General features: G+C 38.1%; 1 protein-coding gene across 2 annotated transcripts in view; it reads left to right on the top strand.

Annotated features, from left to right (window-relative positions):
• eeig1b (estrogen-induced osteoclastogenesis regulator 1b) overlaps positions 1-23131 on the top strand; it is a 60437-nt gene that overhangs the window by 19292 nt on the left and 18014 nt on the right. For both annotated transcript variants that reach the window (XM_017460408.3, XM_017460409.3), the window contains exons 4-5: positions 14373-14493; positions 14776-14805. In XM_017460408.3, coding sequence (XP_017315897.1) covers positions 14373-14493; positions 14776-14805 — 151 coding nt within the window. The remainder of the gene's footprint in view (positions 1-14372; positions 14494-14775; positions 14806-23131) is intronic.

The raw sequence follows: 23131 nt of genomic DNA, 5'->3' as shown, positions 1-23131 counted from the left end.
AATGAAAGCCAGGGAGAGTGTGTGTGTGTGTGTGTGTGCGCGTGTGTGTGTTTTAGAATGAGAGAGAGCACAGATGGACCTGTGAGTACTTTTAAATCCACAGAAAAAGCTCATATAACCACATAGGGTTCTTCCTGACCTTTCTCCCCCCTCCCCCCAACCACATTCCTAGCTAGTTTTTCAACTATAACTGCTATGTAGACCATGAGGCAATTAGACTTTATCCAATGAACCAGTAAAAGATATCCAGAATTTATAAAATAGTAAAAATACAAAACTTTTAAAAATAAAATAGTAAAAGTTTAGGGATCATTTATTGTTTAAATATGCTTTGTCACATTGATTAAGCTAGTCATGTTAGAAAGCTGGCTATCTAACTAACTAACAGTGTGATCTATTTCCTTAATGCATAATGGAGTAGAATTCATTTCACTTTCTCATTGTGAATGTTTTAGATCATTTTAATAGCAATTTCAAGAGCACTTGAAATCAGAATAGTGTTTCAGAGATTTTTGTCCCTGCCCATTAGTGTTCTGGTCACCAATAATCTGGAAAGGGGGAAAAGTTTTGGCTAATGTTCTAATTTTCTGGGAAAACAATCAGTTGTGTTTTTTTTTTGATGATTCATAACCAGTGACGGTTTAGTGACAATTGAATTAAAAGTCCTCTAGAACCATATACTGTATGTCCTGCCCTTGCAGGTGGGTCTTGGTCTATCTCAATAAAGCTACACTTTAAATTGATGAATTTGCCTCTATCAGTGCATCAGGGACCCTTGAGTCCTGTTAGTGTGAGCGTGAGAGTATGTACACTTGGAGAAGCTCTGGAATGACTGGCATGCTCTCTCGCAACTCGTGCCAAGTGGATCTGCATAGAAACACTCTAGAGATTCCATACCAGTGGAGCTGCAGAGGACAAAATTGCTTAACATCTTGGAAAAGATCATGCTATGGATAACTTTGTGGAAAGGATGTACGCATGAAGTATGCTCTGTTTTCCTGATCCCAATCAGCCCTTAGAGGTGGGTCAAATCCACAATTTCACGATATCATTATCAGCCTGCATTCCTGAGATGAGCATCATGGGATGGGCATTCTAGATTTTTTCCATGTTGTATTTTCATTTCTTTTGCTTTACTTTCTCTAAAAAGGGGTTAAGTTACTAAGTGGTGTCTTGGAGAAAAACTAGGCTTGTTTCCATCCAAACCAAGATGATGATCATCAGCTAAACACATTCATGTTGATTTATTATTTGTTAGAAAAATGCTTTTTGGCATATTATAATAGTTGATGTGGCAACTTTTTCATCAGCCCAATTCTTTTTTTTTTTTTTTTTTTTTTTTTTTTTTTTCTTCTTCTTTTTTATTGTACTGTTTTCATGCACTATTTTTGAATTTCCTGTGTTTTCATTTAGGATTTCTTATGAACAAATTAAGCATTTTGGTCTAAATTTGGAGAGAAAGATCTGGAGATGAATGACAAACGGACAAAGCAACAGTCGAGCTCCTGGAGATCGAGAATGATTTAAAAACGGAAAACAATTTAAAAAAGCAAAAATGAGCCATGAGACAAGATTATATTTTCAAACGACAAAAGTTCAGATATGTAGGAAGATGTAGGCTAAATTAGACAAATGCTTCTTGACAATTGCATTTACATTTCAAAACATTCTCACTGAGCACAGAGACAGCATATCTACAGTGTTCTCTTCTCCCACCATCCAGCTAGGGGTTTTTTTTTCTTTTTTTTTTTTTCTGCTTAGGGTCCATAGCTTTGGGCTGGTTTCAACAAAATTACTGCATTTCTTATTTACAGCTGAAGGAAAGTCTCTCACTTGCATTAGTGCAGTAAAGCATGGCTGGAGCTGCTCGAATCGGACCACCCTGTAGCCCCTCCATGATGGATTACCACTATTAGATCCAGCCTTCTGCTGGAGAATATTTTGGCAGAGGTGAACTCGCGCCAATCCTTTTTAAGTCCCTTTTTTCCATTTTACTGCATCTTATCAGCTCTGCTTTTATAGGACACAGTAAATTAAGGCATGGAAGAATAGCAGTTACTTCACCTCCATGACTGCTAGTGTTGCATGTAAAGAATAAGAAGACAGCGTAGCGTGTACAATAACGTTATACATCTTGTATACAAGACTTATGCAATGCAAATAGAACATATAATGTATTTGTATAAGTCAACTCAGAACAAAGGTTTGAGAAATTTGTGCCCTGTATATACCCTGCTTTTGTAAAGAACCCAGGCTATGATAAACCTGCTTCGGAACGCAGGCCCTGGGTCTGTGTCATCTTACAAGCTCTCTGATGCACTCTGCAGTAGATGTTTTGTAGGTCTTAAGTAACATTATTACAAAGAATGAATGTACTTGCAAAGTGAAATACACATGAACTGGCTTACGGATACTGTGACGTGTGTGTGTGTGTGAGTTATTTGTTCAACTAGCGTCTAGCTTGTTCAAATCCGCCTTGTGGATTAACTCAGAATAAAGTGTGACGTGCATGCAAGGGTGTGTGTGTGTGTGTGTGTGTGTGTGTGTGTGTGTGTGTGTGTGTGTGTGTCCTGTAGTTTGTTTGTTCCCTGTCCCTGCTTTATTTCTGCTTTTTCTCTGTTTCTCCTGTACTTTATGCAATCCAGATGAGGAATGCTTCTGGAGTTTGCATTTTTAGATTTGACACAGATGTGTGTGTGTGTGTGTGTGTGTGTGTGTGTGTGAGAGAGAGAGAGAGAGAGAGAGAGAGAGAGAGTGAGAGTGAGTGTGTGTGTGTACAACACGCGTGGGTATGCGTGCCTGTCTTAACCTAATTAGAAACCCAGCGGATGTATCATTTGAGTTCCTTTCTCTTTGTGTGCATTTGGCTGTATGTTGTCTACATGCTCAGACATGTTGCTTGACTTATGTCACCTGCATACTGTTTTAACCTGCCTTGCATTTGTCTAGTGCTTTTAAAGACCCATTTGAGTTTAATCAGTTGGCAAATTTTTGAGGCAAAATACAATCCAAGCATGTGGACGTTAAAGGTTTTGGGAGCAGTGCGAGTGCTACAGGAAAACGATTCCTCTAACGTAGCAGCGCTACATACACGAGCTGTAAAGCAGTCAAAATATGAATAATGCAATCTGGATGCACAGAGACACTGGAATGTCAAGATTGTATCTTGACTATTTTGGCAGGATTAGTTAATGTTAGAAGTGTTATTTACATCCTAGTGAACACGCTAAATGTGAGGTTTTACTCTGGTTATAACTTTAAGAAAAGTGCAGAGGACTAGAAGGAGATCAGGCCAGCATGATAAAAAAAATCCTGCGTGATCCAACAACAAACCAGAAGATATGCTTCTGTGTCTAGTGGTGAGGATATGTACATTCACCGAAAACTTTATTAGGAACACCTGTACATCTTTTTATTCATGTGGCATGCAGCTTCAGTGAAAGTTTACATCAAACGTCTGTATGGATAAAAATGTGATCTCTGTGACTTTGACCATGGCATGGTTGTTGGTGCCAGAGGCTCTGGTACCGCTGCTATTTCAGAAACTTCCCGTCCTATTTAGAAAGTATTTCAGAAATTGCTGATGTCCTGGGATTTTCACACACAACCATATCTAATGTTTGCACAGAATGGTGTGAAGAATAAAAAAACATGTTCTGTAGGTGAAAACCCCTTATTGATGAGAGAGATCAGAGAGAATTGCCAGACTGGTTCAAGCTGACAGGAAGGCTACAGTAACTGAAATAACCACTTTTTACAACTGTGGTGATGAGAAAAGTGTCTCGGAACACACAGCACATCAAACCTTGAGGCGGATGAGCTACAACAGCTGAAGACCATGTCAGGTTCCACTCCTGTCAGCCAAGAACGGGAATCTGTGGTTACAATGGGCACAGGCTCACCTAAAACTGAAGAGATACAGACCAGGCGATGTTTTTTTCCAATTTTCAACTATGCACTTTTGGACATTTGCATGATTTTATGCATTGCCACATAATTGTCCGTTTGGTTAATTGAATGAATTAGCAGGTGTTTATATTAAACTGGGCAGTGAGTGTTTACACACCTATTCAAGGACAAAGAGAATTGAGTTGAGGTTCAGATTGTGTGGGTTATTTATTTATTTATTTATTTATTTATTTATTTATTATTTTTAAAGCTTTAACTGGCAGTGCTGTGCCCCAAACCACTAGCCTTGCAAATACAAGCCCATATTGTTAGCGTCATGCTTCCCTTTATAATGAGAGACCACACAAGCATTTCCCTGTATGTACACAATGCACTGTATACTGTATTAAAGGATGTATTAAAGGACTCCGTGTTAAGGAAAGAGGAAGAGAGTCTGAGAATCTATAGAGGAAGAAGCATGGGACAGTGGACAGACTCGCAGCAGAATCTCACAACAAACCGCACATGCAGACAGACCATATTTCTTCAGCTAATTACTAGCCTCACTATGTTAAATCTGCACGGTTAAAGAGCACTGAGTGACCCTAATGATATGATCATAATCCCTTTTTGTGAAACTGTTGGTCTAGAGGGATTCCCTTCTTTTTTGAGTCCTGGTCCACCAGGATTTAGTCTGTATTGTGCAAGCAGACATGTGACAATGTATAGTTTTGTTTTCATATGTCCTATAAGCAGGTATTCGTGTACTCCTAGTCTCTACACTGGAGTTATAAAGAAGAGTTCTAAGATTGTAAATCTACACTATATGGCCAACAGTTTGTGGACGTCTGACCATCACACTCATATGTGCTTTTGAACATCTCACTCCAAATGTAGTCCCCCTTTGCTGTTGTATTGACCTCCAATATTGTGGGAAGACTTTCCACTTGATTTTGAAGTATGGCTGTGTGAATTTGTCCGTTCCGCTACAAGCGCATTAGTGAGGTCAGGTACTGATGTTGGGTGAGGAGGCCTGGGTTAATCCCTACATTCCAGTTCATCCCAAAGGTGTTCAGTGGTGTTGAGGTCAGGGCTCTGTGCAGGACACTCGAGTTCTTCTACTCCATGTCTTCATGGAGCTCGCTTTGTGCACAGGGGCATTGTCATGCAGGAACAGGTTTGTTCCCATTAGTTCCAGTGAAGGGAAATTGTGATGCTGCAGCACATGTAGACAAGTTATACAATTGTGTGCTTCCAACTTTCTGGTAACAGTTTGGAGAAGAACCGTATATGGGTGTGATGGTCAGATGTCCATATAATTTTGGAAGTGTATCTGTAGCTGTAAAGAGAATGATATTGTTAATAAAACCTGTCTAAATCTTTTATCGGGGCATGAAGGGCACTTTGAATGTATTATGTCATGTCTATATCCCTATTCAGGCTGGGTTAGTTTATCGGGGGCATCTGTAATACATGTTTTACCTTTCTCCTCGGTGATAAAAAATCTCGCATCCGAACAGCAATAAAATTACCACAGGAGTAGTGGGTTTCCTTTGTTTTGTTTTTTTGTTTGTTTTTTAAATTAAATAAATTTTTTTTTATTTAATTGGGGGGGGGCTGCTTGTGCTTTCTATGAACCTGGATGTTTGCGTTATGTGGTCATATGATCGCAAACATGGCATCTAAGCAATCGAAGAGGCACTGGAGTAGAAAAGAGATGACGGCCCTTATTTCAGTTTCTAGGCGAACCAAAGTTCCAGCAACAATTTGAAAGTACAATAAAACAACAATCTCAAAGTATACAAGAATCCTCCGAGTGTGTTTGCTATCAGAGGGTCACTGATACGCATGCTACAAGACTGAATATGGCAGGTCGCAGCATTCGGACGTAATTTTTTTTCCAGTGCAAGGTGGCATCTACATACAAAATCACAGGTATGTTTGTCCTGATGAGACTAAAATGATCAGAGGACTGCTGAGTTTGGCGAAAATCAGTAGGTAATTCGGTCTGTAATTATCTCGGAGGAGGCAAACACAGTCATGGCCGATTCGGACGGAAATAAAGTCACAGAGTAGCACCCGTAAAATAGAAAATTACCCCAGGACCCAATGTTATCCGTATTCTGATATAATAGTAAAAATTTTCCTTGTATAACAAGGATGGACAAATAATAAATCCATCCTTAGCAAATCAGGATTGTGCCCTCAGAATAAAGTCAGCAAGTCCTAGGCAAACAGGTTAGATGTTTTATTATTTGAAGGTCAGTTACACACTGCCAGAACATGATTAGTTATGACTATAAATGCAGTGACACTGTTGTATATTTTTGTGGAAGATTAGATAGTTCTCTTAGCCTAGCTTAAATCAAAATGCTCTTGTCCCAGTCATTTTAGTACATTTTAAATCTTCCTTTAGTCTGAGTTTATTACAACTGTACACTTGTATATGGGACGCCATTTTAGTCATGAAGACGTGAGAAAGTCCATCTGAGTCAGAGTGTTACAAGGTTGGTAATTATTGTGTGGCCAAGGACAATGTAATTAAAACTCATAGCCTTGGTATGAAGTTGTTCAGAAACCAGTAGAATCCCAAATACTAGTGTGTTACATTTGTGTAATGGACATGTCTGTCACTGATAGGCTGCATGAATCTACAGTCTGGGCTAGAAATAAGTCAGCCCCAGACTTGCTTCTTCATACCATTCATTGTGGTATTTTTTTTTGTACAAGCAACAGTGGCGCTGTCTTGCTTGGTTCCACATAAATAAAGAAAACATCCAAAATAGTCTGCTTTAATACATTCATTACATCAGAACCTTCTGATGTTCATGCCAAAAATGAAACCTTTATATTGATGATGTTTTATCTTTGATAAATTGGGATGGGGGGTAGCCTTGCTGACCCATTTGCCATATGACCAGGCTGGAAGCTATCGTAATGTAGAGTCAGGGTGTAATAAATGAAAATTGACATGTTAGGAATCGTATTATAATTGCATCTTGTATCAAAGGTAAAAATTCAAATCAAATCACATTGTGAAGTAATTGTAGGTTTATAGTCCTTTGTGGCATATTTGTTTTAGTGTTAAATGCACAGACGTAACAAGCCTCCAGCTTTGGTTTTGTATTCTCCTCAGGGACCGCCACACTGCCGAGCCCCACACATGGAATGAATTTCAGGACAAAATCCTCTGAACAGTATTTGCTCAATGTTTTTTCTTTTTCTTTCTTCGTTTAAAAAAAAAAAAAAATTCTGTTTCAGTCTAATGAACTTTCATTCACCCCTTTCTACACTCATGTAGTTTTGTAGGAGCATGACGTTTTCACAATTGCACATTTCCAAGATTAAACATGAACCCATTGAGGTCGGGTAATGGTTGAGGGTTAGGTTGTGTATAAAGTCCATTTAAATTGCTTTTAATCATTACAATTCCTGCCACACTTGCATGAGATCAGGTTGGCCTTTAAACTATGCTGGCAAAAAAAAGTCGAAGCATCTTATTGTGTGTCAATTTACCATAAAAGTGGATGTTCCCTTGTTGTCCAGACAATGAGGTTGTCTTTTGTGCTTCATACCCAAGCAGAACACAACACTTACACACCCATGTTCCAGAATGGAGGGTACAGGGTGCATCATGCTCATTCCAATAGAAAACTATTATTTGGGACAGCAAATTAGGCCACATCCTTTAGCTGTATTGTACTAGGCAATGAAAGGGTCAGCTAAAGGTGACAGGAACTTTCTCGAGGCTGGTGGAATCCTGATCCGACAGGATTGGTGTGGTTATTTATGAAAAGAGAGGCGTAGCACAGTATTGGAAAATAAATGACCTGTGCAGTTTTTTTTTTTTTCTTTTTCTGGGGTAGCTTGTTAGTATTGCATAAACAGTGAAAGTTTAAATTGCAATTAGGTGAACATTACAGTCTACTGTGCAGTATCTGATAAAGCAGCTTTTTTTTTTTTTTTTTTTAACGAAATGACGGTATTAATGGAATGCTAACAATGGACATGCACAAACATGTTTGCATACCGGAGACATTTCCCTTATTTCAGCTTGCTGTAAACAGAACCCAAGCCTCATCCTTTCCACTCCACTGCCGAACCTCCGCTGTACTTCCTTTCCCCCAATCATCCTCAGCTTGAGTTGATTCCACCCACAGCAAGGATCAAACAGTGCAGTGTTCTGACGTTATTCTGCTACAGAGACCATCAGCAAAGCTGAATACTTGTTACAGATGTGCCTGTGAACTCTGTGCTAGAAAGAAACCAGGTGGGTCTTGGCTACATCCTGACAGGAAGAGAAAAGAGAGTGGGGTTTTTTTTGTTTTGTTTTTTGGGCGTCAGTGTGACTGCCTTTTGAGTTTTAAGATCACAGGTGGGGGTTTGTGCCATGTGTCCTACTTAATGCTATGTTGGTGGGTCTATAAAACTAGCACAATTTCCTTTTCCTTGCAGCTCATTAAACTGTATGCATCGACTTACAGTGAGGGGGGCAAGAATCAGAAACCAGGCCAGCTCGCACCGAAGCATTTTATGAACACTTTTTTGAAAGTTTGAACACTTTCAGTAATCAAAGATAATGGATGCTTTCAGACCTGTCTTGTAATAAGCAGCTGTTTAAGGCTCTGCAGCCACCACATGGCCATCTAATAACTTTATAATTTTTTATAATAATTGATTTTATCAATAAAGTTTGAAACAGAGTTTGACTGATTAGGCCTGTAGTTCATCATGGCAGTCGCTCACTGCACAGCCTGAGAGAGAGCCATACATATGTACATATGGGTTAGACAGTGGTTAGAGTCAGGTATGTTACATCAGACCTCTGACTCATCCCTACTGAAATTTCATCCCTACTATGTAATGTGCAAGCTTTATAAATGTCATTTTGGTCTATGATTGCATGGGGGTATGGGGGGGACTTTTGGCCAACAATTTTGCTATAACGTGTTAATACTAAATGTAGCTATTCAAATTAATCAATTCAGTGGCGAGAATTTAAAATAGGGGATGCGAGTGCAAGGAGAAGTGGTACAGCTACTGTAACTGCTGCTAAAATAATGATCTAATATAGCCAACTGCAAAAAGTTTGCATACTGTAGGACAAAATGAAGAAAGGAAAGCTTTTCAAACTGTTGATTTTGAGTAATGTTTTGAATTGGTTCTTGTTGCTGGATACTAAAGAATTTAAATTCTTTTCTTTCTTTTTTTGGCTGTAAAATATAGATAGATTTTCCTTTTTTCCTCCAAGAGATCATGTGGGATTTTATTGTATGAAATTAATCATCTGATCCTAAAAACATCACCTGGTCTTTTCCTAATACTGTCTAGTTTGCGTGAATCTTGTGCCCACTGTAGCCTCAGGTTCCTGTTCTCGGCCGAGAGGAGTGTAACCTGATGTGGTTGTCTGCTGTCACAGCACATCCGCCTCGATGTTCAATGTGTTGTTTTCCCAATACTTTGTAAACACTGTCGCCCCCCCCCCCACTGGAACAATATTTAAGAATCTGGTTACAGAAATTGCTAGAATATTTTTAAACATGTTGCTTTATTAATGAATGATTTTGCTATTTAAATATTTTAAATGTTTCAATGATACCAATTTCAAGAAGTGAACCATATTTTGGTAAGTTTTCGGTAGACTTTTTACGATGTTCAGTGTGGTGTTTGTGGTGAAATACGTTTTTGCTCACAGAGCTTACAAAGAGTGGTTATTTGAATTGCTGTATAATTCCTGTCTAGCTATATTCCCTTGACCTCCCTCATGAAAAATTTATTTCCACCCTAAACTGACCCTCACTGAATGTTTGTTTTTCTGGATGCCTTTTTAATAAATAAATAAATAAATAAATAATTTAAAAGGCTTATTCACAGGCTTAAACTGTTTCATTAAAAGCTAGAAAGGGGTGTTAATTGTCTGCTCTGGAATCTCCGTGTCTATTTGTCTCCATGCATCATGTCTAAGCGTGTGGTATGGCTTAGGACCAGCTTTAACCAGGGTTTTGTGCGCTTGGTTGACTGTCTAGATATTCTGACATGGTGGCAGATGCCATGGCATGATGCCCACTTGAATGAAGAGTGGCTTAGGCTTTACAAAAGCGGGACAAGGGACAAGCTGTTGCATGAGCCTCCTAGTGTAATTTACACAACATGGACACTTTAATGACTTGCAAATGCATTTTCTTAGGGAAGCAAGTCGAGGATCTTCTTACAGATTTGGTTTACAGATAAGTTGGTGCTCTAAACATTATTGAAGGAAAAATCGGGAGAGAATTAGTTGGAAATGAAAGAACACTGACTAAATATTGAGAAACATGGTGATCGTGGGAGCAAAGAGAGACTGAGATGTGTGGGAATGAAGCAGGAAGTAAAGGACATGCTAGATCTACATTCATCATTAAGCACTGCAGTGAGGGGAGGATGGAGAGGAAGAGGGAATGAAAGATCAGAGTAATGGATGATGTCCTTTTTATCCCTTTAATGAGCCTTGAAAGCCTGTACTTACTCTGACATTAGCTGTGGCAGTACGGGGAAAACCGTACAAGGTCTTTTACGCTGCGTGGCCGAAATGGGGAGGGAAACCAATCACATCACTGTGTTTGGGACGGGGTGGATCGCTAGAGGGAGCGTGCGTTGCCGGGGCGATCGATTGAGTGCGTGCTGTACCTCTGGACGCCAGCTGCAGAGCGAAGCATGTCTTTTGTGCTGACTAGTGCGAGCGAGCTGTCCAGGTGAATTCCTGTTTTACAGGCCTTAAACCTCATGTGTTTATAAAAAAAAAAAAACAAACCTTTCCTCCCTCCATTTATTGGCCGGCGTTCATCTCACATGCATTCACGCACGCACTTTCAGGAACCATTTTAATTGTGCTCTGCGGTTTGATTCAACGCAAATATAGTCAAGCGTTTTAATAATGTTTAAAGTGTGATGTAAGAATTCTCTATTTAATGTTTTCTTGTTTTGTTTTTCTTTGCTTTTTCTTTCCTCTCTCGCTGTACGCCGCACTGTTGAGCAATAGAGTGTTGAATCTGCCGAGGTTTTCAAGCATCCGAGATACTTTTACTGTACCTCAGAGGCACCAACTTTCACTTTCTTTAAGTTTGTTTGTTTTCTTTATTGTTGAGCAAAAGGAAAAGGGGTTCAAATATTGAGCCAAAGCGCTAGTTCATTTGGTGTGATTCCTTGTTGATTGGTGGAAATATAACCGTGAAACTGCACTCTCTCTGTGTCGGAATCTGATTCATGTAGTTTTGTAACCGGTGGCTTCAAGAGCTATTCTGGGTGAAAACAGTATTGTTTGAAGATTGAGCTTGTCTGGCACCAGAACCGAGTAAATTTATTTAGTATCTATTTAATTTGCTGATTTCAATTCTTTACAGAATTCCGTTACAGAACTGGTGCCCGACTAGGGACTTGAACCCTGGCCCTCAGAACTTTTTGATTTAGAGGACAGTCCATTGGTGGGAAATTCATAGTATCACAAATGCAATTCACATCATTTCAAGCCAGGGATATTTGTTTTTATTCATACTTATAAAATGTGGGTTCAACAAGCGGGGGAGGGGGATCATTGACTTTCTTAAAACGGATTTCGATGTGTATCGATGTTAAAAATAATGCACTTCATTGCGACGTGACATACCTTGATGTTATAACTCTACTATGATGTATTATGGTGTACTTGTTCCGAATCCCACGGCCTGCTGTGTTACACATCCATGATTTAAGATTTTCTTTGTCACATGCACGATTACATACAGTATTTAAATGGTAAATGGTCTGCACTTATATAGTGCTTTTTTCCAAAGCGCTTTATTCTGTGTCTCATTCATTCACCCATTCACTCACACACACACACCCACCAATGGTAGCAGAGCTGCTAACTTGCCATCAGGTGCAACTTGGGGTTGCCCATGGACACTTCGGTATGTGGAGTCAATCCGCTATACCACCTGAGCCATAGCTGCCCATTTTAACAGCGTATTTAACACACATCATCTGTGGTTCAGTGCGAAAAGTTCAGTGCAAAGCGGTCATATAACCTTCCTGCTACTACGCAAAGTCACTTTGCGGTTAAACGTGCCGTCGTAAAATAGTCAGACTCGAATAGTATAATTTACGTGCGATGTGAGAGCAGAACATCACAACTCCCCACAGAAACATTGGCCGAAGATTTGCTGACGTGATGTGTGCCATTACAAACTTTGGTGGAAGACCTGATGATCATAAATGTATTAATTTCCCCTTTGTCTCTATTAATACACTTCATTAATAAACCAGCTTGCCATATGTTGTTTTAGTACATTAGCTGCCACTTTTTAGCGCAAGTTAGAGATCTGGACAACTAAAACATAGGACTGGGCAGCACACGGGAGATTTTATTCGCTCAGTATGCTTATTATTATTATTATTATTATTATTATTATTATTATTATTATTATTATTATTAAAAAACAGTATTTAGGAATCTGGTTAAGGAAATTCTAGGAATAATTTTTTTTAAACAAGTGTCGTTTTATTTATCAATAAGTTATTAATTACTTATTATTCAATAGCTGATTTTGCTGCGTAAATATTTGAAATCTTTCACTGAAACCAATTTCAAGAAACTAACTTATTTTGGTAAGCTCTTGGTAGCAGACTAAGACGTTCTTCTCCCTCCAGGATTTAGCGATTTTGCGATCGCAGAAATGAACGCAAAAACAAGCGAACTCCACAATATTCTGAAGAGCTTGCAATTTTTCAGAATCACCGCAGATTTTCCACAGATTTGGGCCAAGACGTGTCCTGTGACATCACAATGAACATCGAACACAAGTACAGCCAAAATCGTCTCATTCACCAACAAACATCACTGCGGAAAACAATTTGGTGCAATTGCGATTTCGCCAGTTCAAGTTAATGCAAAAAAAAAAAAGCACACACACAAATCCGCAAATTACATTGCTTGTTTTGAAAAAAGCCGCAACAAAATCAAGCATTTTTGGCTGCAACAATCACAACAGAAAATGCTGTAAGGACAGGCTTTTAACGATTCCAGTTATTCCTTTTATCATACTAAAGGTCTTTTCTAAACACTTGCTGCTGCTGTTATTGTGGGAAGCAGCCTGTGGTGTTCAGTGGAACTCTTCACTAAGTGCTGTTTTTGTTGCGCAGACGTGCAAGCAGTGAGCGTGTGCTGTACATCCAGCAGTGTCTCTTTTTTTCTTCCTGGAAGTCATTTGACTGCTGTTATATATTATGTGCACATTTTGGGCCTCTGGAGGATTAAAAGCTGTATCCTCTAGAGGCTAGGTCAGCCAAAAAACGATCCTGGGATGCATGTGTGTTTCTTTGGAGCAGCATGGACACGTCATACACTCCGAGCTTCTTTTCAAAATGTTATGTTTTGTTTTATTTTTTCCTTCAAACATTTTAGCTGGGTCTTTAAATCGCTTACCATGACCTACTTTGCTTCAGACTAATCTAGACAATCCAGGAGATTAGGATGTAGTCTTTTTTTTTTTTTTTTTTTAAATAAAGAAGCTTTTGTTAAATTCAAGCACAAACCATTTTATAAGGAAATCACATTGAAAGTAATTGCATGAGTATGTCATTTGAGACAGGCAGCTAGAGTGTTTTTAATCTGCTGCTGACGTCACGTCATGATGTTTTGTACTGTTTACACCGTTTGTGTTGGTGTTGATGTGCAGTGTTGTTCTCTGAGATTCAACATGTCATGCTTACATGTACGCTTAAGGAATAAAACATGTCAGGGCATGCAGTTATAGGAAAGTGATCAGCGCTGAGGTTATTTTTCTATAAAAGAGTTTTATTCCTCTTGTACCACAGCAATTTGTCAACACTGCAAATGAATTCATTAAAGAATGACATGTAGCTTTTATCTGTTTATGGTTACTTTTAATAGAACTATATTTTGATTTATTAATCTTTTCTAGCAGTAGACTGGTGTTTGATAGGAAATCGACTTAAGGCATTTTCGATCATATAAACAAATTAATTATTTTATTGCTGCAAGTCGGTTATAAGGTTGGTCAGGACACTGTTGGGTTTCTATGTGTAGAGTATTGTGAAAATCTGGGGTAATTTAGAAAAATCACAAGCTCCTCTGGATATTTTGGTGCTTGCTTGATTTTGTGTTCATTTCTGGGATTTTGTGAAATCCTGGAGGGACTGATGACCTTCATGAGTCTGTCTCTTCTCTCTCTCTTTGGGAATGTGAAAGGAAAGGAACAGCTTTGCCCTGTAGCTAAATAAAACACAAAGCCGTGCTGTTGTGGAAAATCAACACCTTCTGACCAATCAGATGAAATGAATAGATTGAATTGAATATAACACTTGGTCAGAAGTATGCAGGTAGCTCTTTTTTGAGTGCTAAATGTATATAAGGTAGATGTTTTTAAGCGTTTGGTGAAAATGGTGATGATTCTAATTCATCCTCTCTCTTTCTTTCTCTTTCGCTGTCATGCTGTGTCCATTCACAGGCAAGAGGTGCAGGAGAACTGTGTTTGCTGGCGAAAGAAGTTCTCCTTCGTGTGCAAGATGAGCGCTAATCCTACGACAGGGGTGCTGGACCCCTGTATCTGCCGAGTGTCCGTGCGAAAGGTACGGTAACCTTTTGTCCTGTCATATGTTTGTTTAATTTTAAATGTTATATATCTAAGTGTCATATTGCATTTTAATGAATACACACTATAGACTGGTACCTCATTCTCCTCGCTGGTATAAATGATGTATGTGGCAGTTACTGTGTAATGCGTCAGAGTCTGGCATTTCTTTTGCTTCACTACACATCACCATGGCAACAGCTGACTGATTACATAACATGTTCTATCTCTCACTTTTCCGTCTGTCTCAAAAATGTATTTATTTTTTTCCACTGGACAGGAACTGAAGGGTGGAAAGTCTTTCTCAAAGGTACGAGTTTGACATTCTTTCTTTAAGTTTGGTCCAATAATTTGATAATTATTTTACTTGACATTTAAATGAATTTTCAGTTATTCCATAAAATAGTGTAACTGCACTTTTATACATGTTTAATCCACAAAAAATTTTTACTTTAACATTGTATAATAATTTAAGACTGTATTCATTGAAATGGTTGTTAATTAGAATAGTTGGCTGCATATTTTAAATCCAAAAATGTATTAAATAAGCAATACAATAATTAAATACATACAGACATGAACACAATAAATATTAATAAACACAAAATAAAAATGGAAGTAAACAAACATCCAAGCAAACAAGCAGCTGTCCTCATATTCTGCTATTGCAGGTCTGAACAATTCTCTCTTACGAGCTTGAGTCTTGCTTTCATTTGCAGTCTCTCTGTGTTTGGAAAGTAGAGACCGGAAATACCAAGTGATAAATACAGCATATTGTGTGATTAATTGGACTGTTAAATATATGAATAGCGGGACTGTGATTGATTTACTGGACCATAAAAAGCACATTTACTAACTTTAGCTAAGCTCATCAACTTTGCAGTCAGCTCTGGTTAATTAAACGAGGACGCCAAACGTTGCAGTCACAATTAAAATAAATTTCATTCATTCACACAAATTTCTCACACACACACACACGCGTAGGGCTGCATGATTATGGCCAAAATGATAATCCTGATTATTTTAATCAATATTGAGATCTCGATTATTTATCACGATTATTAATTGATTTTATTGACAACATATTTTTATTGCACTTTCACATTTAAGTTTTCTCATGCCACAATCTAACACACAGAAAACTTGAGCTGGTCAATTATGACAGAATTTAGGAACATATTGTGAGTCATGACAAATCGATTATCTTTTTGATAAACTAAATGTAATATTTTCAGTTAATTTTACAGACTGTATGCAAAACACAATCGTTAACCTGTTCCACCTTGTAAACAAATACAATAAACATCAATGTTCAGTGTTTGAAGTGTGTTCCTCTTAAATATATTTAAAGCTACACTATTAGACATTTTCCGCTGTCATGGTTCTGGGCTGGAGTCAGTTCTCCAACCGCTCTGTGTATATTGTGTATATATCTGAATAATCTCATATAGGATGTGATGGGGTGAGTTCATTTACCCACCAGATGGAAAGCACTTTAGATTAATGGTGTTCATTACTGATGCTCTGATCAGGATTTTTACAGCCGAACCCAATCCAGATACCAATTGTTTTTTTTGTTGAAACTTTAATCAGGAGGTCTGTCATAAACAGTTAAATGTAAGCTTTCTGCTCATGGCCACTGTTAATTGAGTTAAAATAATAGCAATGAGATACTGTTGGTTAATTGATAGATAAACAAGCATAAAATATTTATTTTTAAATATCTTAAACAATGAAGAGTCCTAATTAAAAGTAGACTAACACAAACATGATCCATATTAGGAAAAATGCTAATAGCTTTCTAAGGAAATAGCTTACTAAGCTTAATGTCAAATTGATATTAAATGCAACCCATAGTAATTAAACATTATTTAATTTCTCATTTTATTAAGTTATTATAGTAGGGTTTTTTTATATTAAATTATTTATTTATAACTAAGCACATTTTCTGTCTTTACATTTTCATAGTTTTATTTTTGTTCATCAGTTTTAGATGGGTTCCCCCAGTACAGTGTCCATGTCTGCTGATGATATGTTTTGGGGGAATTAAATCAAAACATGGAAACTGGAGTTGACTTTTCTAGTGACATCTGGCAACCCTGAGTTTAAATGAAGTGAATTAGAGTTATTGAAGGAGAGCGGCAGTGTTCTGTATGTTTACAGACTGAACAGTTGCTACTCTTGCTTATGATTGGTGAGGAATTTTTTAATAAAGAAGTTTGAATTAAACCCACCTTGTAGCGTTAGCATTATTATTCATTTACTCTGCGCGAAGCCGCTGTGTCTACACGAGCAGCTGCAAGTTCAGGTCATTTTGCGGGATCAATAAAAGATGGCGGTTTGTGAGATCGGGAAGTTGAGAGAAGCAGATGATGTTCAGAGTTTCTTGTCATCATAATGACTTCTTTGCAGTATTTCCACACTGAGGAGATGAAAAGCAGTGTGACAGTAACTGTTGCACGGTGTAGTTGCATTTTGGAGTTGTAATTTTTATTCCGATTGTATTATACAACTCCGAACAGGTCACTCGCACCGGTGCGAATAAATATTTATTCACAGTCGCACAAAATACTTTTCGGTCACAAATGCGAGTGAAATGGTTGCACTGTAGAGCCCTGAGTTTATCTGCAAAGTTTTTTTCCCCCGTTCGGCGTGATGAGGTTTAATGTCCCCGACAACCTCTGTAGTGCCATTTAGCATCATGTTAGTGTCATGATTTCCCCTCGCACAAAGCGCTGGAGCTCGAAGCAAAGTTGGCAGCTCGAGGGCTAAAATGCTAACTCTGTTTCAGAGTTTTGGCAATACAAAATGACATCATCCCTATGAAGTTCATTTAATGGTGGGCAGTCAAAATCGTAATTGCGATCAATATTCGATTAATTGTGCAGCCCTAAAACACATAAACAACACAGTTCCCAAATGAGTGTGTTTCTAATGTCTTGAATGATTGCAGTGCTCATGCCGTTGTGTAAATTACAAAGATAAAAGAAGTATGCAGATTATTGGTTCATAGACAGAAATAGAAAGTTCTGGTAAGAGCCGTTTAGGGATTATAGCCTGCGTAATGTGCGTGTGTGTATCAGGTCTTAACTTGTGTTTGGAATGAACGTCCTCTCTGGAATTCCTAGTGCGGGAGTTGTCATGTGCGCGTACTTTGGATTATTTTTGTTCCAAAACACTATATAATTTCCCTAAAATATTTTTGAAGCAACACAGCCGTATGCCTAGCCATGAATGCCTTTTTTCAGTGCTGCTTCTGTGCAAAGAACTTTCAGACCAGATACACAGGATACTGCAGGGTGTCCCAAAAGTTTTATTATTTTTTTATTTATTTATTTATTTTTTTTAAAGCAAAATGTAACCTTATGAGACATCCTCTACATGATTGCCATTTTTTTGTAAACACACACGGAGTCGCCTCTCCCACTCATGACGAACTTGTGTTAACACATCTGGTGTTATTGCAAGTGCATGTCATTGCACTTCGAATGTGTTCCTTTAAATGATCTTTATCCTATAGAGGGTCGCGGGGGAGCCTGGACCTTTTCCCAGGGGACGAGGGGTACGAGGCAGGGGACACCCTGAATGGAGTACCAATCCATCACAGTGCATAATCACATACACACTATGGACAATTTGGAAATGCCAGTCAGCTTATAGCAAATGTCTTTGGACTGTGGGAGGAAACTGGAGTACCCAGAGGAAACCACTGAAGCACAGGCAGAACATGCTAACTCGGCACATACACCAAGCTGAGGCGGGATTCAAACCCCAGAGGTGCGAGGCAAATGTGCTAATCACTAAGCTTTTAAATAAGTGTTAATTTTACCTATGTATGGAGACTTTTGGGATACCCAGTATAGTTGTAACAAAAAATCCTCAGATAACCCCCCCTAATTTAAGCACTCAAAATATTATCCAGGTATAGCATTTTTCTACAATTTTGTTCTGATTTAAGAATGTCAAAGACATTTAAACCAACCATTCTGTAAGCTTTCTTATAACCCATGTAGAAAAATAAAGAACCATTATAAACCATTTTCCCATCCAGTTACATTTTTACCATTGGAAAAGATGCCAGGATCTATGAATATACATGAATATGCAGTTTCTATCATCACATTCTCAGCAGTTTATATAACAGAAACCAAACCAGTCAGCACATATTGGCTACATGGTTAGCTTAGCACACAGTTTCTGCACCAGAAAGGTTCCAGGTACCATGTCATCCTCTAATCCTGGATGTGATTTGGTCCACATCTGTAGAGTTTATAATTTGTGACACCACTAACGAAGATCGTAAGCAACACTCACTGAATCAGTTGTGTCTGTTTTAAAAATAATGTTGACTTCTACACTACAAGTCAAAAGTTTAGAAACACTCATTTTTTTTCTTCCCCCAATATTTTATAAGCATAATAAAGTCACCAAAACTCTGAAATAACACAAATGGAATGATGGGAGTTATGTAGTGATAAAAAAAAAAAAAATCCAATGTAAATCAAAAATATTTTAATATTTTAGCATCTTCAAACTAGATATCGTTTTTGTCTAGAATTTCCAGAAATGTATTCTTGGCATTTTCTCAGCCTGTTTCCTGAGGAATCCCCCTGAGATGCTTTTTAAACAGTATTAAAGGGTTCCCACCTACGCTGGACACTTATTGGCTGCTTTTCTGAATATTTAGCTCCAAGTCATCCGTTAAATTTTTTTTTTTTGTAAATAAAATGTTAGTTTTCTAATGAAAGAAATGAATATGTTGGAACAATCATATATTTGTCTACAACACCAATTTCAAACATTTAATCACACAGCTTCAGATCAAAAGGTTTTTAAGATCACGAGGAACATTTCGTCTCCAAACTTTTGACTGGTAGCGTACACTGATAACAAGTCTGACCCAAGCACCAATCTATATAGTCAGAATCAGTCTTGACTTCACTTCACTTTCTCTTTATTTGTCCCCAAAGGATAATTGGTTTTATGGTAAGACATGCATACGTACATACAATATAAGACAATAAAATACAGACAAGACAATGAAATACTACTACTACTACTAATTTTTTTTTTTTAATTAAAAACTGTAAAATGACTTTTTTTTAGTTTTTACTTAAAAACACAACTTGTATAGTTAACCTGCAAAAGCATTAACATCACAGATCATTGCCTATTTTGCAGTTAGTGCACTCTTGTACCCTGTAAACTTGTTTTTTTGTTGTTGCTGTAAACAGGATCACATGTTTGACCGGTCATGTGCTTCATGTGATCTCACTGAAGAAATAAGTGTTTACTACCTGTTCGGCTACCTTAATGAGTCAGCGTCTTCTTGTATCTATTGTATCCTACTTGACGAGGTGTGCTACTTATAGAACTTTTCCACTGGACAGTGTGGTATGACGAATGCAGTTATTAATCAAAATTCAGAATTGTGTGTCCCTTTATCCAGGTGGTGTTTGGTGTCTAGTGATCTCTTTCCCACTCAAATCAAACACTATGAAATTTGGTTTTAATGTGAAGTGTAATTAAGCTGGGATCAAACAGAACTTTCTAGATTTTCAATTAGTTAGGATTATCACACAGTAAAACCAAAGATTGCTGTTCGTTAATGTGCAGTTAAAAAACAAAACATTCTAGGTTACATCCAAGGCTGAGGAAACTGCAGGTGTAGCATGTCAAGCTGCAGCTATAGCTGTTATAGCTAAGCTACAGCAAAACTATTCTTTTAATAAGGTGTCCCAAAAGTATGCATACATAGGGCACTATATTTGTCAGCACCACGTCGGTTGTGCCTTCGTCAGTGGATGTTTGTGGACGTCCGCTTCTCAGTTGGTCCGCAACACTAATGGGAAACATGCAGTCACATGACACACGACACTGCTGCCAAACTTATTTTCAAAAAGACTGGAAAAGTCCATTGCAACCGTGCGACAGCTTCCCGATCTAGCCACGAGAATGATTTTAGTATGTTCTTTCATCAAAGGCATTCTGAATATATATATATATATATATATATATATATATATATATATATATATATATATATATATATATATATATATATATATATATATATATATATATATATATATAATTTTAAAAAAAAATTTTGTATATAATTTTATGTAACTTTTAAGTATAAAAAATTTTGGAAGACATTTTGCTAAGAAGTGTTAATTTCTCCTATAGAGAAAGAGACTTAAGCTTCAAAGGGTCAATATCAAAATGTCATTAATTTTCCTGACAATGATGCACTAATTTGAAATATAGGACTTTGCATGGATGGTTTGCACATTGAGATTTTTTTTCATATAAATCACATGTGGAAAAGGGAACAGGTGGTGTAGCATTTTGTCACACTACTACGCTGTGAAAATAGTAGCTTGTTATTGAAGAAGAGCAAAATATTTTGTAAATGCCTCAGCTTTTGCCATACTACTAAAATGTAGTTCTACTAGTAGCGTCATTACTTGTAGCAAACTCCTCCCCAATACTAGCTATGTCATAAAGTGCACGTTATTTTTACATAATATGTACTTTTTGGCCTACCGGTTTTCGTATTTACCATGATGGTGAGCCATTTAGGATGCAGCTTGTGTGTGTTTTCAAAATGGCTATTGTCTGACTTAAGTTTCTTTGCAAGGATTCCATTTGATCAATCAATGCTCTTCACTGTTTCTAGCTCCACCTACATGTCCCTGTTTGGTACTGTTGGTACCCTGGTAAGAAGGGTAATCAAATTTAACAAGGGTAGGTATTTACTGTACTGCTCACTACAAATAAAAACAAAATGTAAGGATCATAGATTGGTTAAAAGCACACTTTCCAGGCACTTTAAGGTGTAGGCTGTTATGAGAGCCAGGATCGAGTTACGTTCTTTTATAACTAGCTGCTGTTTTGAGATGAGTATCAGAGACGGAAATAGTCTTGGACGTGACAGAATGTTAAGCTGTTGCTGTCAACAACTCAGCAGGTGAAGGATAGATCATAGTGGCTACAGGAAGATGTGTGTGTGTGTGGATGTTTTTTTTTATTTTTTTATTTTTATTTTTTATAGATAAGTGACCATGTACTTTGGCTTTTTCCTCATTTGCTGATGCAATTGGAGAGCAACACAACAGAACGTTCTGCTGACTGGGCAGAACGAGAGAATGTCAGGGGGGGAGGGCAAACCTTTTGGACCCTGGATGGTTGACCGAGACACTGAAAGACGGAAACAAGGCCCAACAAGCATGTGTCCCAGTTCCTGCTGCTCTTCAAAATGCTGATAATGCTTGAAACGCTTCTCTGTGGTTTATCTCCATGTTTATGCTTAATGGACTGAAGGGCCTTAGTGTCACATGGGAAGTGCAATGCTTTAAGAGTATAGGAAACATCTGAAGCCTAAACACACATCCTCATAAATCCTGTCTCGGAGTCAGGAAGCTGCTGAGAACGGTCAAGAGGAAGGAACTTGCATCAGAGAGAACGTACATACAGATCGGAATTGAAGACTTTATCTTTAAGTGTACCGTAAAGGGGCTATAGGCTGAAAAGTGTCTTGTTTTGTTGTTCCATAGCCATCCTTATTGGTTCCGTGCGGTACCATCCCCAGTAATCTCATGGTGATCTTTAGGCTGTCCATGTGGGGCCATCCTTAGCAGTAGTATGGGTGACAAAAACTCCAAACAGAACTAGGGCATCAGGATGGATCTGGCAGGTCTGGAGAGCAGAAGTCTTCAGGATGACAACTGGAAGTATATGAATTCTCCTGAATTTTCACAGATTGTTGATAATCAAAAGATTTCAGCTGGTGCAAAACACAAGTGCTGCATACTTTGGATGTTTTCCTGCCACAGAATACTACCAGTCATATCCAGTGACTAGTCTAGACTAACACGTCAATTTGAAAACCTCTGTTTTCTTATGAGTAGTGGTAGCATCGCTTCCTCACATCACCATCCTGTCTGCACGGTTCCAAGTTCCCCAGTTTCCTTCCACTTCCCAAAAACATCCTAGTAAGTGGATTTGCGGTGTGAATGTCTGTGGTCTCTCATCCAGGGTAGGGATATGACTGTGAGGAGGTTTTCCCACTGGTTAATCGACGTGTGACAACACCGGCAATACCGGTATCACCGAGGGGCGGGGCTGGGGGTGGTTTTCCCCCCTGCTTAGGATTGCCTGTGCAGCTGCGCATTGCACTTTCGCTTTCAAATTAGTAGCAATTCCGGGGCAGTAATTGCTTGAATGGTGGGTTCATTAGTATGCTTAATTAAAAACACAGCAACTACAAAACAGACCAATTACAAACTCGCTTATATTAAACATAGATAGATAGATAATTTTATTTGTCCTCAAAGAGGAAATTTGTTTCCACCATGGGTGTGTAGAAAAACATAAACACAACACCACCATACATATTAACCATCAAAGCATAGAACTTGTGAAACCAAATCTTCCACCACCCTCTTGTTAGTCAGCTCGCCTCACTCTCGTTGTGACTCCTGATATACCACAGATATTACTTTACCATAGTGCTACCTTTTAAAACAGCGACTCATGACGCTGCAAGGCATCACAGCCTTCTCTTTCAAACATACCTGGTACCCACATTATGCAATCAATAATCAACTGTTCTAACAAGGTAATGCTTGAAA

Source organism: Ictalurus punctatus, chromosome 28 (assembly GCF_001660625.3).
Source record: "Ictalurus punctatus breed USDA103 chromosome 28, Coco_2.0, whole genome shotgun sequence".
In the NCBI taxonomy this organism is placed as follows: domain Eukaryota; kingdom Metazoa; phylum Chordata; class Actinopteri; order Siluriformes; family Ictaluridae; genus Ictalurus; species Ictalurus punctatus.
This window is presented reverse-complemented; position numbering and strand designations above follow the sequence as displayed.